This window comes from Populus alba, chromosome 16 (genome assembly GCF_005239225.2).
Source record: "Populus alba chromosome 16, ASM523922v2, whole genome shotgun sequence".
In the NCBI taxonomy this organism is placed as follows: domain Eukaryota; kingdom Viridiplantae; phylum Streptophyta; class Magnoliopsida; order Malpighiales; family Salicaceae; genus Populus; species Populus alba.
The window spans coordinates 10,778,624-10,795,231 of record NC_133299.1 but is presented as its reverse complement, the minus strand read 5'-3'; the positions used below and the strand labels follow the sequence as shown (position 1 = coordinate 10,795,231).

General features: G+C 35.9%; 1 protein-coding gene across 1 annotated transcript; it reads right to left on the bottom strand.

Moving 5' to 3' along the window:
- Positions 1–4,094: 4,094 nt before the first annotated feature.
- LOC118045008 (serine/threonine-protein kinase CTR1) lies at positions 4,095–15,447 on the bottom strand. The gene is made up of 13 exons (XM_073405191.1): positions 14,711–15,447; positions 13,113–13,443; positions 12,569–12,847; positions 12,395–12,435; positions 7,478–7,546; positions 7,271–7,371; positions 7,039–7,123; positions 6,813–6,911; positions 5,997–6,065; positions 5,761–5,892; positions 4,905–4,999; positions 4,623–4,825; positions 4,095–4,309 (listed from the first exon to the last, which is right to left on the bottom strand). Exons 1-12 carry the CDS (start codon positions 15,296–15,298, stop codon positions 4,717–4,719), a joined length of 1,998 nt encoding a protein of 665 aa, XP_073261292.1. The 5' UTR covers positions 15,299–15,447; the 3' UTR covers positions 4,095–4,309; positions 4,623–4,716.
- Positions 15,448–16,608: the final 1,161 nt, after the last annotated feature.

Here is a 16,608-nt window from a genome sequence, read left to right as displayed (position 1 = left end):
ACCGTAATTTTTTACTAGCATACATTTAATGTATGTTAGGATCCCAAATAAAGAAATCTCCATATTAATGCTAATGGGATGATGATGATATCAATTAAAAGGGTATGAGTAATGTGTGGATGAAACAGTTGCGGTTGATTTTAATGGAATCTTGAATGGAAGTTGGAACTGAGAGATGAAACAGTTTTCAGTAGATGAATGAGAAGGAGTTCTAATGGAAATGAAAAGGGAAAAGGAATATAATAAGAATACATATCTACCTTTTTAAATTATTGAAAATTTGTGTTACTGTACTTATCGTGATATTCATATTTCAATAATATGTATTTTGTTTCAGGACCATCACATGTACGGTAGGAGTAGATGTTAGCTTTTATTCACATTATTATTATGATAATGTACGGTTGGATGACCTTACATTTTGTAAATATAAAAAAATTTGTATAACTTAATTTGTATAATTAATGTTTAAACTTGATTAGATGAACTTAACTCTATAGTTCATATAACCATGTTCCATGTATGCCTATTTATGTCTTTTATCCATCCATAATGATATTTGTTATTTAATGAATATTATAAATATTGTGTTTGATATGAATGATGATGTTTGTGGGATTGAGACCCAAGATGATTGGGTCGTGATTGATTTAAGATATGTGAGTTATTAGAAGTGTAAACAAGTTATATGTCGATAACTTGGAACCTTTAGATATAGGGAAGACTCCGTCGAAATTTTGGTAGACTTTAATATGAACAAAAATTTAATTACTCTGTTTTTCGGTTGACATGAGATTGTGTTTTATCCCGGATATGGGGATGTTACATAAATATATTCATAACATCGTATCTACATGTTTACGCATCCACATTCGTGTTCCATTACAATTTTCATTACAAGTCCATACAAAAGTAATGGAAAATATTCAACATAACACCTAAGACATATTATTATATAGCACCTTTTAAAATATGTGAACCCTTGAAATGGGCATTCTTACGCACCTTGATTGTGTGATGTCCCTGTTATAAAAAAAAACATGGATACAAGAATTGTAAATAATCTAACATAATAATAAACAACTAGAAGTACATTATCATTACTTTTTGTTATTAACTTAGAATAGGTAGATTCCTTCTTTTACTTGTATGCATTGTACATCTCTTATTATTTTGTTGAGTGTACTTTTCTCAGTCACATGCCCTAACATCTCCATAGGAGTTGTAGGGCCAAAGTTTAACATCGGTTGAGGTTAATTACTTCACCCTAACTCGATCATCCACCTTGGATACTTTTAGCCATAGCCAATCGCAACATTTAAACTCACCCATCCATCTCGGATGCCATTAACCAAAACTAATCACGAAATCAAACCTATCATTTCTACAGATACCATTAGCCAAAGTCAATCATCATAATCAACTCTGTCATTCATCTTAGATGCCATTAGCCAAAGCTAATCATCAAACACAACTTGATCATTCATCTTAGATGTCATTAGCCGAAGCTAATCATCAATATAAACTCAGCCATCCATCTCAGATGTCATTAACCGAAACTAATCATCAAACACAACCCGAGCATCAATCTCAGATTCCATTAGTTGAAGCTAATCATCAAATACAACCTAGTCATCAATCTTGGATGTCATTAGCCGAAGCTAATCATCAATCACAACCCGGACATCCATCTTGGATGCCATTAGCCGAAACTAATCAATAACTCAATCAACATTTCATAAGTGGTTTAATATCCGTCAACAACTCAATCAAAATTTCATAGTCGGTTTAAAATTCGTCAACAACTCAATTAACATTTCATAATAAGTTTAATATTTGTCAACAACTCAATCAACATTTTATAGTTGGTTTAACATTCATCACAACGTAATAATATATCATCCTCAAACAAGTTATTTCAGAACATTAACATTATACAAGAAAAAGGTGGAAACCACCTGCTTATTCCTCTTGTGGGGTGTCTTTGCTCGGTCGAATGTCCAATCCCAGTCGCACCATTTAACACATCAATGATCACAAATCAGCACATTTGCATTCTGAAATCACATAACTCATCACCATACATATTTCAAGAACCCACATGTTCACATTCAAGGGTTCCACATATTACACAATCACACAATGCAATCACTTTAATCACTGAACCAATTCAAATACGTAAATCTGATGCAAAAATTAGTAAGCAAAAATTGGTTTGCTAGTGACTAGATTCTCCAGCGAATCAATTCGCTGGAATGCAGAATCGTCAACGGAGCTGGTTTGCTAGTAATGTAGATTTGTCGGTGAACTGATTCGCTGGAACGCAAAATCATTAGTGAAACTGGTTCGCTAGTGACGCAGATTCGTCAGCGAACTGAATTGCTGGAACTCATAATCCTCAGCGAAACTGGTTCGCTGGTGGCGCAGATTCGTCAATGACAACTAGTTCGTTGCTGACACCACAATTCAACAGCAAAACCGATTCGCTGCTGACACCAAAATTATTGATGAAAACTGAGTTGCTGCTGACTTAGAAATCATCAACGCAACCCCTGTCGCTGTCGATTTAGAAATCGACAGTGGCGATGGAATCATTTCTGGTTTCATTTCTTCCTTTCAGTCAAGTGTAAGGCTTATGCTAGGCTTCCTCTACCAATGTTTCTCACCCAAGGTGGACATAGAACTCACTGAATCACACTCCATTCATCATTCATCATCAAACAACACAGGCGATAACAATTCTACAACATATAATGATTCTATTTCATTTTTATCACACGGACAATCACAAAATCATATTGAAGCCTATTTCCATCTCAAAATTCAAGCAAGGACATCAACATCATTTCGGTTTCAGCACACAATTTGTTCTTAGAATCTAGAACATCAAACAATTTCAAGAATGTACATCTACATGCATTTTGGTTCCAGCATACAATTTGTTCTTAGAATCCAACAGAATCATATAATTTTCAAGCATTAACATCTACATGCATTTCATCACATAATACATTTTGTTTAGCCCTTCAGTTATGACCGGCCCTTTACCAAGTTTTGTCCATTCAATCTATTCATTTTTCTTGTTAAATATTCTGGAATTAAATCTCCATTTAGCCCCATTTTTGTCCCTCGTTTTAGTTTAGGTTTCCTTCACATCCGATATAAAAATTATGGGCATTCCCTCATGGTTTTTTCTTCATCCTTTCGGTTCCAAGGTCACAAGAACAGGATGAATGAGGTACAAGACCCATACCTTACAAATCTAAGTAGATTTGGGGAAGGTTTGATATTATATCTTTTCTTCTTCTCCTGGTTTTCCCTTTCTCTTCTCATTCTCTCGGTTTCTCCTCCTTCTATTGGTTTCTCCCCTTCGGTTCTATACCTCTACTCTAACAATGTCCATAGTTGTTCAACCTCCTTTCAAGCTCTCCCTTCTCTCTCACACGCCTAAGGAAAGCACATGCAAGGTTTGTTTAGCTCTTTTTGGGAAGAAGGAAAAGGGGCAAGAGCATGCAACTGGTCTTGGAAAGAGTCACCCTCTCTCTTTACTTGTATTTATACCCCCTCTTAAATGAGATATGATGTTTGGGTGCTGGACAAAGTTTGCCCTTATCATCCTTTTGAGTTATTTTAGATTAGTTTTTATTCTAATTCTCTACTAGAATAAACCAATCATTTTTGTTGGGCTTCACAATGTCACGGTGATTCAGAAATCGATAGCCAAAACTGTGTTGTTGTCGATTCAAAAATCAGCAGCAAAAAACTGTCATTACCTATTTAAAAATCAACAACAAAAACTATATTTATCAATTCAAAAATCAGCAGCGACTATAGTCGTTTCTAGCTTTACTCTTTTTTATTTTTTTTTGGGTGTTGACAATTTGGGCAAAAAGAATTAACAGAAAAAACATGCACTGAAGAATTCTTTGGGCCAAAACAAGTTGAAAAACACTCCTTTTAGATATCTTTCACTTCGTCTGGTTGTGTTGTTTAGTTGCTCGCGCAATGTGGGGTGAAATATTGAAATCTCATGGCATCTGAACATTACCTTTTCATAATTGGAACAAAGTCAATTCTGGAAAACAGATTCTCAATGATGTGCAATGCCGATGAAGCTACTTCTCATTAAAGCTAATTTAAGTTACAGACTTTACATACAAAATTATGACTTTATACAATTTCCCCACCATAGGCAAACAATATTTGTCGCAGCAGAAAAGATAATTGGAATATCGATCCAATTCCTTGGGTTGTGATAAAATTCAGAATTCCCAGCTGCCATGGGGAATAGAATGGACATCAATGATTTCTGCAAACAAGCAAATAAAGACGGGCATCAGCACTTTAAACACACCGATATCAGCAATTCAAGCCAACCAAAAATGTAATATTGGAACTAGTAAAAAACCTACACACTAGGGATCCAATTACGAAACAAATGCTAACCCATCATTAATTCCCAGCCAGTATCTCGTATAAGTGAAGATGCGAACTTTGTGGTTACGAATGAATTGCTATAAAAGAATTCCAAGCTTTTCTTAATTTTCCAACAAAACTTGGTCATATCTCCGCTAACTTTATTCAGGCATCGTTCAATGTTAGTGTATTAAACTGGATCTCACCTGAGACTATCTAAACAGTGATTATTCCTGTCAAACATCTATTCTCAAAAGAATGCTGTATTATGTGCACAAAGACTGTTGATGTTCCAATGCTTCAGGCAAGCAAAGTCATGCCTGCAAGACCAGGTTGGGGTGTGGGAGGTTTAATCAATGACCTCAAAGATTCCATGACACTGGAAAAGGAAGGTCGTTTCCACGGTTCACTGTAGTAATAAAAAAATTGAGGTGAAAATAGGATACAACTGAAAAGGTTGAAATAAGAAGCCAGATCTTTGAACTTACTTGGCCCAGCAAGACTCAATTAATGCAACCACTTGAGGATTTAAATCCCGAGGAATCTCAAGCCTTTTGCCCTTGAAACCAACAGCCGCTACAACCTACAACATAGTATCCATATCGATAATATGTATCTTGTAATCAATTTCACAATGTATCCTCACCAGTGTTAGCAAAAAAAAAAGGTACCAAGGAACCAAATATGAATCAACCGTAAAAAAGAAAATAGAAGATGAAAACAAGCATAAAAAAACATCATCACACTGGCAGACCACCACAATAACCAAAATGATACAGAGAAATAATTTCAATAACCACACGCATGCAGCCAACCTGGCTCCTAAATAAGCTGGAAAAGTTTTGATAAAAGAACAGGAACAGCTGCTACACCCCTCAAGAAACAGAACTGGTCCCTATTTTAGCTCATTGCTGGAGCCTGGAGTGGACATCTTCAATATAGGTCACGCTCATTTATGATGAACATAGAACTTCAGATAAATCCAAGAAACGTGAAAAGAAAAGGCATCTATTTTGCATGGATATTTAGGCATAAAAACCAGCATCAGAAAGCAACTCTCCAACGACCTTATCAGGAAAGCAAAAACACAATATATGGTTCACATAATTAGAGAGGCCTAAACTGGCAGACCGACATATTATGGATGTGGTCTAACAGTTCTTTTAGTAGTTACAGTCATAGTTATTATTACTGTAGATATGTACTTGTAGGATATGGTCTCTCATATTCTGGATATCCACTTCCAAGATTTTTCTTAATAAGTTAAATTGTCTATAATGAATAATCTTACTCCATTCACATTCTATCATTTCCAAACCAACTATGAAACTTCATACCACAAACCTGTGCTGGATTTAAATTGCTCCAAGGTTGCTGCAATGTTGCTAGCTCCCACAGGATTACACCAAAGCTGTATACATCGGACTTCTCATTTGATGGTTCATCACATAGAACTTCAGGTGCCATCCACACAGGCTAATAAATTACAAGAAGTATTGTTAGGCTCATATTTTGATAGAGTGTCCCAAGCCATCTTAAAAACGAAGATCCAGTCATTGTTGTTAAGTTACTGCACTTACAGTCCCTGCTGCTGACTTTGATGAAAGAAATGTGTTTGCTTTCAAACGTGAAAGCCCAAAATCACAAACCTGAATTGATCAAACAAAGTGAGCAAAAGGTAAGGACATGCAACAAAGTAAAGTACTCGATAAAGAAACTGAAATCTTACAGGGGAGAAAAAAGAAAAGAAACAACTTTTGGAGGCCACAGAACACACTCATACATAAAGCTATTCTGACCAAAGAAAACAAAAGATGCCAAGCAAATTTTCCTCCATAAATATGCTCACTTATTAACAGAATCACATATCCCTCAGATCAAGGCATAAAATAATAAAATATTAATCCCTAGATTTACTAAAGAAATTCAGTGAGAAATAAATGAGATACTACTACTCTTTTCACCGTGCTAAAATTTGCAACTTCATCATGCAGTATAGACATCAACAATCTGTTGATTTCAAACTGTTCAACAAAATGATCAAAATTTTGCGAGCATTGCCAATGTGATACAACCTACAAGCAAGACAACTGACTATCCTGAACAGGATGGCCTCCTTCTACAAGACAAACCCAGAAATAGTCAAAGAAAAACTATAGCTAGTAACAATACCAGTACATGGTAACATCTAAACATGTGCGGAAAATATTCCATCACATGAACCACCTAGATCAGCTGTCTAACAATATTTTCTTCAAAGCCTACCAAGGCATTGCATCTTTACAAATTAAACTACATGATTGCAAAAGACAACAGGATTCAATTGCATTTCCATCCTCAATAATCATAAAATGGGAAATTGGTAGTCTTTCTGCTACTTGCAATATCAGCCTTACCTTCACTGTATATTTTTTGTCCACTAAAAGATTAGGAGATTTCAGATCTCTATGGACAATGGGAGGATTACGTTTGTGAAGATAATTCATACCCTTTGCCTGTGAGCAATAATGGCAACTCAATTAGCTATCCAAGGCAGTGGAGGTTATTTGAATGCCCATAACAAGTTTAAATATAGAAAAAGAAGAGATTACAAAAACAAAATTGAAGTTTTCAAATCCATACCACATCATAAGCCATACTCAACCGACGCCTTTCATCCAACACCTCTCTTGCACCTGACTTGTGTAAAAGCCTATACAAGCTACCCCTGCAGTGCAAACCAAAATATTTAATTTGTTTAACTTCAGTAGTGATAGAATTAACATTCAAATAAGTGAAGCAAAAAATGGTTTAACTCTGTAGACTCCACATTATACAAGAAATAGGAGATGTTTCTAAGAAGACATCACGCAACCTTGATAAATATTCTGTCACTATGGATAAGTTTGGGGGCTGAGTAACGGCACCCATAAAAAGAACTATATTAGGATGCCGCAAGCGTTTCATTATTGCAACCTGAACAAAAGATAAGAAACTTGGCAGTTCAAATACAAACCAAGAAACGTGTACAAAAATTTCTTAAGCTTAGTGCACAACGCACTCGATTCTATATAAAACACGCCTCCCTTAGAAATTCCTTAAAGTGTTCGGCGTGAAAGTCTTGCTCCATGAGAATTTTCACAGCAACATCCTGCAATTAAGACATAAATTTGTGCGCGCGCGCGTGAGTGTATTCAAAATTCTGTACAAATCAGTGGAATATGAAATATTAGTTTAAAATAGACTTCAAGAAAAATCAATGAAAGGAAAAGGAAAACAACATTTAGATCTCCAGAGTAAAAAAGAAAAAAAAGACTACATATATAAATGTGACTACTCCTATTTACATGTGGAAGAATGACATTAATGCAACAAGAAATCAGTAAGGATAGAAGGAAAAATTAGAACAAGATAAAGGACAGGAACTTGGCAAGATAAAAATGCAAAAATATTGCGTGATAAACAATACATCCTAGGTATCTTGATTCCATTCCAAACAACAAGACGTTGAGAATGGCAATATTATTTGAATATAATACCATACATGCACTTCACAGAACTGTGTGGTTAGGAGATTGTTATAGTCCTTCAGATACTATGATGAGATAAAAGCAAGCCAATAATAAACTTCGACTCAAACTTTCTAATATAAAATAATAAACTTTTTGAGTAGCATCCTAAAGTTTGTTACCAGATTAGGCAATATTGTATAATATATAGCAATAATTTATATTTACAGGATCTTTGTGGTTGGTAGAGCAATGTTAGGGATTTATATGGTTGGTGGAGCAATGTTAGGGATTTTGAATGATTTGATATAGAAAATCATGCATATAATTAATAATTAGGCTGTAAATAGGAAGAATTCTAACTATTTAAAGAGAGGCAAACCTCAATTGAGAGGAATTCAAACCAAAAACCAATTTCAATCTTTCTAACATGGTATCAGAGCTCCTAGCTTAAATTTCTAGAGTTGTGAGAAATTCTCATCTTGGTTTGTGGGCTGATTCAGTTCATTTTTTTGGAGGTTCTTTGGCTTGAGCTAAATTGTATCAGCATCTTGTTTGTGGCATTAGTGTTTTCATTAATCTTGTCTATTTTTTTAGGCTGTTGTGGTTTCTTAGTCATGTCAGAAAAGAGAACTTCCATTGTTCGCATGATTGGAAAAAAATACTCTTCTTGGGAATTTCAGTTTTGGATGTTTGTTAAAGGAAAAGAATTATGGAATCAATTGGATGGATCCTCTATGGTTCCAGCTGATCCCATAAAATTGGGATCTTGGGAAAGCAAGGATGCCAAGGTTGTTTCATGGTTGTTGAGTTCTATTGAACCTCATATGGTCAACAATCTCCATCCCTTCAATACAACTAAGGAAATGTGGGATTTACTTCGGTGGATATATCATCAAGATAACTCTACTCAACAGTTCCAATTACAGTTGGACATTGGAAATTATCGCTAAGGGAATCAAAAAATTGAGCAGTATTATTTGGGTTTTCCTAAATTTATGGAGTGATTATTCTGGATTGGTGCAATCTAAGGTTCCAAAAGAAGTATTGGGGGCAGTACAAGCGGTCTATAACAAGAGCAAACAAGAAAAATTATTAATGAAGCTTCATCCAGAATTTGAGAGTGTACGCGCTGGTTTGATTAACCGCAAACTTGTTCCAACCTTGGATGAGTGCCTGCTTTTGCGTGAGGAACGTCTTGCCTCACAACATGGCATTGCCCAAGACACTGTCAGTACTGAGATATTCAATATGGCCTATGCAGCTTAAGGAAAAGGTAGATTCAAATCCTCGCCACAATGCTACAATTGCAAGGAGTTTGGGCATATAGCAAAGAATTGCAGTAAGAAGTTATGCAATTACTGCAAAAAGGAAGGTCACATTATTAAGGACTATCGCATACGACCTCAGAATCGATCTGCCCATGCCTTGTATACTGTTGACCAATCCAACCTTGTGACCACGCCTCTAAATCAACTAGCTGTCCCGGGGTCTTCTTCTACTCTTACACCAGAGCATGTTCAAAAGATGATAGTTTCCGCTCTTTCTGCTCTTGGACTTCAAGGTAAGACACAACTACTCCCCTCTTCTTGGTTAATTGATTTTGCGGCTTCCAATCACATGAATGGCAATTCTGAAGCACTACAGGATGTTTGTAAGTATGATGGTGAGCAGAATATTCAAATAACGGATGGTCATACTATTCCTATTACTGCCATTAGCAATCTAGGTCCTGCATTTACCAATGTTTTTGTGTCTCCTGACTTATCTAACAATTTAATCTTTGTTGGCCAATTGGTAGAAAATAATTATTCCCTTCATTTTGATCATCGTGGTTGTCGTGTGCAGGATCACGTATCAGGATAGGTAGTAGCAACGGGGCCTAAAGTGGGACGTATTTTTCCTCTTCAATCTTTTTCTATACCTCATTCAGTATCTTTGAGTTGTTCTTCTATTACCATTACTAATCATCTTTGGCACAAGAAATTAGGACATCCTAATTCTGTTATTTTGAAACATGTTAAAAGTGACAATTTGAAAAATATACATGAGTTTTCCTCCCATTTGGCTTTGGCTTTTGATTGTGTTTCTTGTAAGCTTGCTAAAAGCAAATCCTTATCATTTCCTATGCAAGGAAGTCGGGCTTCTGCTTGTTTTAAATTATTCATACAAATGTTTAGGGCGTGAGTCCTGTTCTTTCTCATGCGCAGTATAGATATTTTGTAACATTCATTGATGACTATAGTCAATTCACCTGGGTCTATTTCCTTCATTCTAAAGCTGATGTGTTTTCTATTTTCCAAACCTTTGTTGCTCTTGTAGAGACACAATTTTCTACCAAAATTAAGATCTTACGTTCTGATTCTGGGGGAGAATACATGTCTCGTGACTTTCAATCCTTCCTACAGTAAAAGGGTATTATCTCTCAACATTCATGTCCATACACTCCTCAACAGCATGAAGTCGTCGAGCGTAAGAATCGACATCATTTAGAAGTTGTTTGTACCTTACTGCTTGAATCTTTTATACCTCCTCGATTTTGGGTAGAAGCTTTATCTAAAGTTGTCTATTTGATTAATCGTCTGCCTTCTCAAACCTTGAATCTTGATTCTCCATATTTTGGGTAGAAACATTTGCTCCTGTGACCAAAATGACTACTATCCGTATTGTTATGGCCATTGTTGTCTCAAAAGGATGGTCGCTTCGTCAGATGGATGTGAAGAATGCTTTTCTACATGGTGATTTGCAGGAAGAGCTTTACATGACTCCTCCTCCTGGTTTGTTTTCTTCCTCTTTTATTGAGGTTTGTCACTTGAAGCAATCTCAATATGGTTTGAAGCAAGCACCACGGGCATGGTTTGAGAAATTTTGTACTACTCTTTTGGATTTCACCTTCACGCAGAGCTAGTATGACTACTCTCTCTTCTTTCGCAAGACTGATATTGGGATTGTTCTACTTGTGTATGTTGATGATATTGTGATTACAGGATATGATTCCTAGTTGATTGAGCAGCTTCAGCAGCAACTCAAATCTTCCTTTCATATGAAAGATCTTGGTCCGCTGCAGTATTTTCTTAGTCTTGAGGCCCAACATTGTCCAACTGACATACTTTTGCATCAACATAAGTATACCTAGGAGCTTCTTTCCTTAGCTGGACTTTCAGACGCTAACTCAGTTCTTACACCTATGGAGGTCAACTTGAAGCTACATCATGAGAATGGTGATCTATTGCCTAATCCCTCCATGTATCGGCAGTTGGTAGGAAGTTTGAATTATTTGACTATTACCCGACCTGATATCTCATTTCCTATACAGCAAGTTAGTCAATTTATGCAGGCCCCTTGTCAAACCCACTTAGCCACTGTCCGTCGTCTCCTTTGATATCTTAAAGGGACGTCTGGTCGTGGCTTGTTCTTTTCTTCTGGGACTTCTTTACAATTAGAGGCTTATAGTGATGCTGATTGGGCTAGTTGTCCAAATACTCGTCGTTCTGTTTCGGGTTGGTGCATGTTTCTTGGCAGTTCTCTTATTTCTTGGAAGAGTAAAAAGCAAGCATGTGTCTCAAAGTCATCTACCGAGTCTGAATATAGAGCTATGTCATCTGCCTGTTCTGAAATTACATGGCTTCGAGGGCTATTAGGTGAACTTGGTGTTCCACAACTTACTCTAACTCCTCTTTATGCTGATAACACCAGTGCTATTCAAATTGCTTCCAATCCTGTTTTCCATGAGCGCACCAAGCATATTGAGGTGGATTGTCATTCCATTCGTGAAGCACTTGTCCGACAGGAGATTACTCTTCCTCACATTTCCACCGAACATCAAACTGCTGACATATTTACCAAGGCTCTCTCTCTCGTCACCACCATAAATTCATGATTGACAAATTAATGCTTCTTGATCGACTAACATCAACTTGAGGTGGAATACCAGATTAAGCAATATTGTTTATATAGCACTAATTTATATTTACAGGATCTTTGTGGTTGGTAGAGCAATGTTAGGGATTTCGAATGATTTGATAGAGAAATTCATGCATGTAATTAATAATTAGGCTGTAACTAGGAAGAATTCTAACTATTTAAAGAGAGGCAAACCTCTATTGAGAGGCATTCAAACCGAAAACCAATTTCAATCTTTCTAACAAAGTTGACATAGTACAAAATGCCATCCATGAAGCCAAAATAGTGTTTTCTTTTCAAACTTGGATTTGACAGAAAATTAACAGTCTCGTATATAGTAAGTTACCTATTCCAAGAGATTCCATCAAGTCAACAAGCAAATAACCATTCTTCAAAAAAATTCTCCCCCAAATTAATATAAACAGATCCTCACTAATCTATCACAGATTGAGATCAGAATTCACAAACCAGAGAAGAAATGGAATGCAAAGCATGCCTTGCACATTTCTATTGTTATGTAACTGTGTTTGCATTCCTTCCCCATTTCTATTGTTATGCAACTGTGGAAACAAATATTAAATACTTACCGAGCCATGCCAATCAGCACAATGGACAGTTCCAAAAGAACCTGAAAATACACCCATTCACATCATAAGTACAGTCCCCACAAGAAAATTGGCATAATGGCATGAGAGAAACATTGGTGATATGCTAATACACCATGGTCATGTTTTCTTTTCCAACTCTATCAAGAAACATACCTGCTCCAATTCTTTCTTTTAAAACAAGATCACTCCAAGGAATATCCAAATCCTCCACATCAAGTGAAAGTTCGTCATTTGTTTTGCCAGAAACCAGTTGACTACCTTCAGAAATGGAATCTAGGCCACTTATAAAATTAACTTTCAGTTGCCGAGGTAACTTTGAAATTTCGTTGGTGTTACTTGGGAATTGCACAAGGTTATTTCTTTCTGGGCCTGTCCTGTCAATTTGTTTAGAATTCATAACAAATCCAGGACCTGCACCATCATCAACAGTACCTGCAATGACAGCAGTTAACAGCAATGGAAGCTTCAGAATTTTCTCCTCTACATGGAAAAGTAATGGAAGTATCAACTTGTGTGAAAACCCAATTTGCACTTTGCATTTGATAGAAAAATGAAAACATCAAAATCAACTACCAATTTCACATGGGAATTCAATAACTAGACATGTCTGGTACCAGCAGAGGGAGAAATTTTGGCAAAATTTAGTATAATTGACAGTCAGTTTATCATACATATGGGTAATGTAACCAAAGAAGTCAATACAATATACGACGAAAGTATTGTATATCGTCGTATATTGTAACAAGCTTTGCCAGCTGATCAACTACCTCTTTTGTTGTTACACAGCTACAAGAAATGCTATGGACCCTATTCTGGAGTTCCTTTAAGCATGGATCACTACGTTGATCAATCAAAACCACTTCCATTGAAGAATCAGCATTGGGATCAACAGACTTTAGTGATTCAATTGATGGAGTACGGCCATTCTCTTGCAAATCAGTGCACACAGTCCACACATATGGATCCATTCCATGTATTAGGTAAAATCCATCGGGAATTTTGTCTAAATATGATAAGCATCCACTCACCTGATGTGCACTACACTAATAAGTTGAATCTTTTAACGGTGAATTCCAATAAGCAAGGTTTGTTATTATGCTACAGGAGGAACCAAATAAAAAGTGGAGCTATGAATATTTGACATTTCCGTTCGCTGTACTAAAATGAAGAGACATATACAGTCTTATTGGGCTAGGCCAGATGCTAATACGCAAAACCACCAATAAGTGGAATGAAAGTTTCGGAAACTGGATCACACATCCACCTCCAGGTTACTTCAGACTTTCAGCCTCCAGTGCACCCATATACACAGGGAAAATAACTATGCTAATCTACAAAGCATGACATGCAAACAACAGATAACCTAAAGAAGTTTTGATTTAATACATTACACTAACCCTCACCCTTTTGCCTAATGATTAAGGTTAAAGTCGGTAGTAGAGTAGGCGAGCACCAATAGACCCACTCATAAATGGTACCTCTCCCCTCTTTCATTTCGCAGTAAAATGTCTATGGGGCCCACCATAACATCCATCTGCATTCCATCCATCCTAGAGTGAAAAATAAGCTTCACTTTAGCAGCTAAAATGAAGACAGTCTTGGCTTTCCTCCAGTGACACAACTCTATGTCTGAGTTTTCCACTAAAAGCTAAAGTTAGAAGAAACCTCCTTGGATTGCAGCAAGAATGACCGTAAAGCGAAAAGGGTTGTCTACTTAGTTCCTACAAGGTTAATGTACAGTATGGTTCCGAGTAGCAAGTTCAATCAACAAATACAAATTGAGGATAAGACTGCATTAGAGGGATTGCATGCAATCATCCACCTAGAGCAAAAGGGACTTTGCAGGAGGGCTAATCAAGAAAGGGTTGTTCCATCAACTAGGAAAGTATGGCAGCTTCTTATACCCACATGTATATTTCTTGATTTGACACATCGAATCACTTTTATAGCTTTTAGTTTTGATCCAGGCTCACGATAGAGAACTACGGTTTTGTTATGGGCAGACCAGAAAATGATTAAAAACTTCATTCTTCCCCAAATTATCCCAAACAACACCTCTTGTCTTCGACATATTCTAACCTCTAGCTTGCATATTATTAGTTCATTTTCAATGCACAATTGATTAGAATAGATTTCAAACATTAGTTATCAACTAAATCAATTTTCCCTCGTCTCGTTAAAATAATCTAATCCATAAGTAAGAGCTCGAGGTCAACATTTCTATATGAATATGATCCCACGAATATATTTTTATTATTATTATTTGAAAAAAAAAAAATAAATTAGCAAGCATACCCAAAATCGATGAGACAAGGCCTCTGGCGAGTTAGAGGTAGAGGAGCGCAACGCTGATTCAGCCGGAACAGGATCGAGAAAATTAGGATCATCAGCACAGGTGGCCTCGGACGACAATCTCAAAGCCAAAGCCAACTGTAACTGATAACTTTCTTCAGTTTGTTGCGCCCAACTCTTCCCAGAGGATCCATTAGAGGGGAGTCTGGCCGCCGTCATAAAATTCCCATCCTCATACCCATACGCCTGATCAATCTCATTTACTCCACCGGTTGACAGAGTAGTCGGCGGGTAATACTCTCCTGATAAGGAACTCTCTCCGAAACTACTCCAACTCGATTGCCTTTGCAAACCGATCGCTGCTGACGATGAAGAATACAAAACAGTTCGATTACTGTTTCCTCCCATTATTCTATGATCAGGCTCCCAATCCACGAAGATTCTATCTTGCTGCTTTATTATTAGTTTGTTATTTTTTGAGTCACCAGAGAGAGACGACGACTCGTAGTAGGGCGGCGGTGCTTGCTGTTGCTCCTCTGCCTGCTGGCTAAGGAGAATGTAGTTGTTGGATCTTCGACCGGGCATTTCCATGGAGATTCCTTTTATTTATTTATTTCTCTTTCGAGGTTAAAAGAGAGTAAAAACGACCATCTTAGAGAGAGAGAGAGACTGACTTCAAAGTCTGGTACTGGTGAACTGAACCTCATCTATTTTTCCCCTTTCAATTTCTCTCTATAGAACTCCATTGTTGGAGAGAGAAAGTAAAGTTGGTGTGGTTTATATAGTGGCAAAATTGTAATTATGCAATGGGATTTCAATTTTTTCAACATATAAATTAATGATTAATATTAAGTAAATTATTACTATTTCAATTTCTTGACATTAAATTTTAAAAAAAAAATCTAAAATGAAGTGGGGTGTTCAGCATTGTAAAACATCATTCATGCCACATTACAATATAAATTCAAGCAATGTTTTTCAAGATTTTTTCATTTTAATACTTAGAATTTTTTTTCATTGATTTAGTTCTTCAATTGCCAATTTGATATTCAATTTCTTTTTATTTGTTGACTAGGAGACAAAATTAAAAGAATGAGAATTAATATGAAAAAAGCACCGAAAATAGATGGTGTGTTCGAAGTTGGTACTAAAAATTCAATTTGATCCTCTAATTTCTAAAATTCTACCTTTTGGTCCCTTAATTTTTTTAATTCAATTTCAGATCACGACTTTATTTTTATTATTTTTCAATTACTAGTTTGTGAGACGACATAGAGCATCATTGGATTCTACATGTAAAAAGAGAAAGTTATTTTTATTAATTCTGACTACCAAAATAGTTGATCTTAGTGTCCATAATTTGTTAAAGAAAGTTTGGTATTAATTGTTTAAAACTCATTGTTATCTAAAAAGTATATCTAAATTGATAAATTAGTATAGATATTCTAAGGGTGTTTATAAAATGTTCTTTTAAAAAAATAGATTAGAAAATAAATTAGTAAAAAAAAATTTGCCTTGATTTTCTACCTCCATAGTGGTGGCTAGAATTTAGAAAAATAAATAACATGTTATTTGCATCGACAAGTGATGTGTTGTTTAATTCATTTCATGTTGGTCGCCCTTAAAAAAAATATTATATATATATATATATCAAGCCTAGTTGTGTAAGGCCTACACATCTAAGCTCTTTTTAGAATTTTTTTTTAATAATTTTATTATTAGATCCGGTTGAGTTCATGATTTGGATTATATGTTCAACAGGTTTATTTACAACATTCTAGCTTTTTTTTATTGTTGTTTAATGTAATTTTTTGTCCCTTAATTTAACCATTTGTTATCAATAATTTTTTTTATTGTTTAACTTGAAATAAAAAAAAAATTCAATTTTACCCTTACTCTTT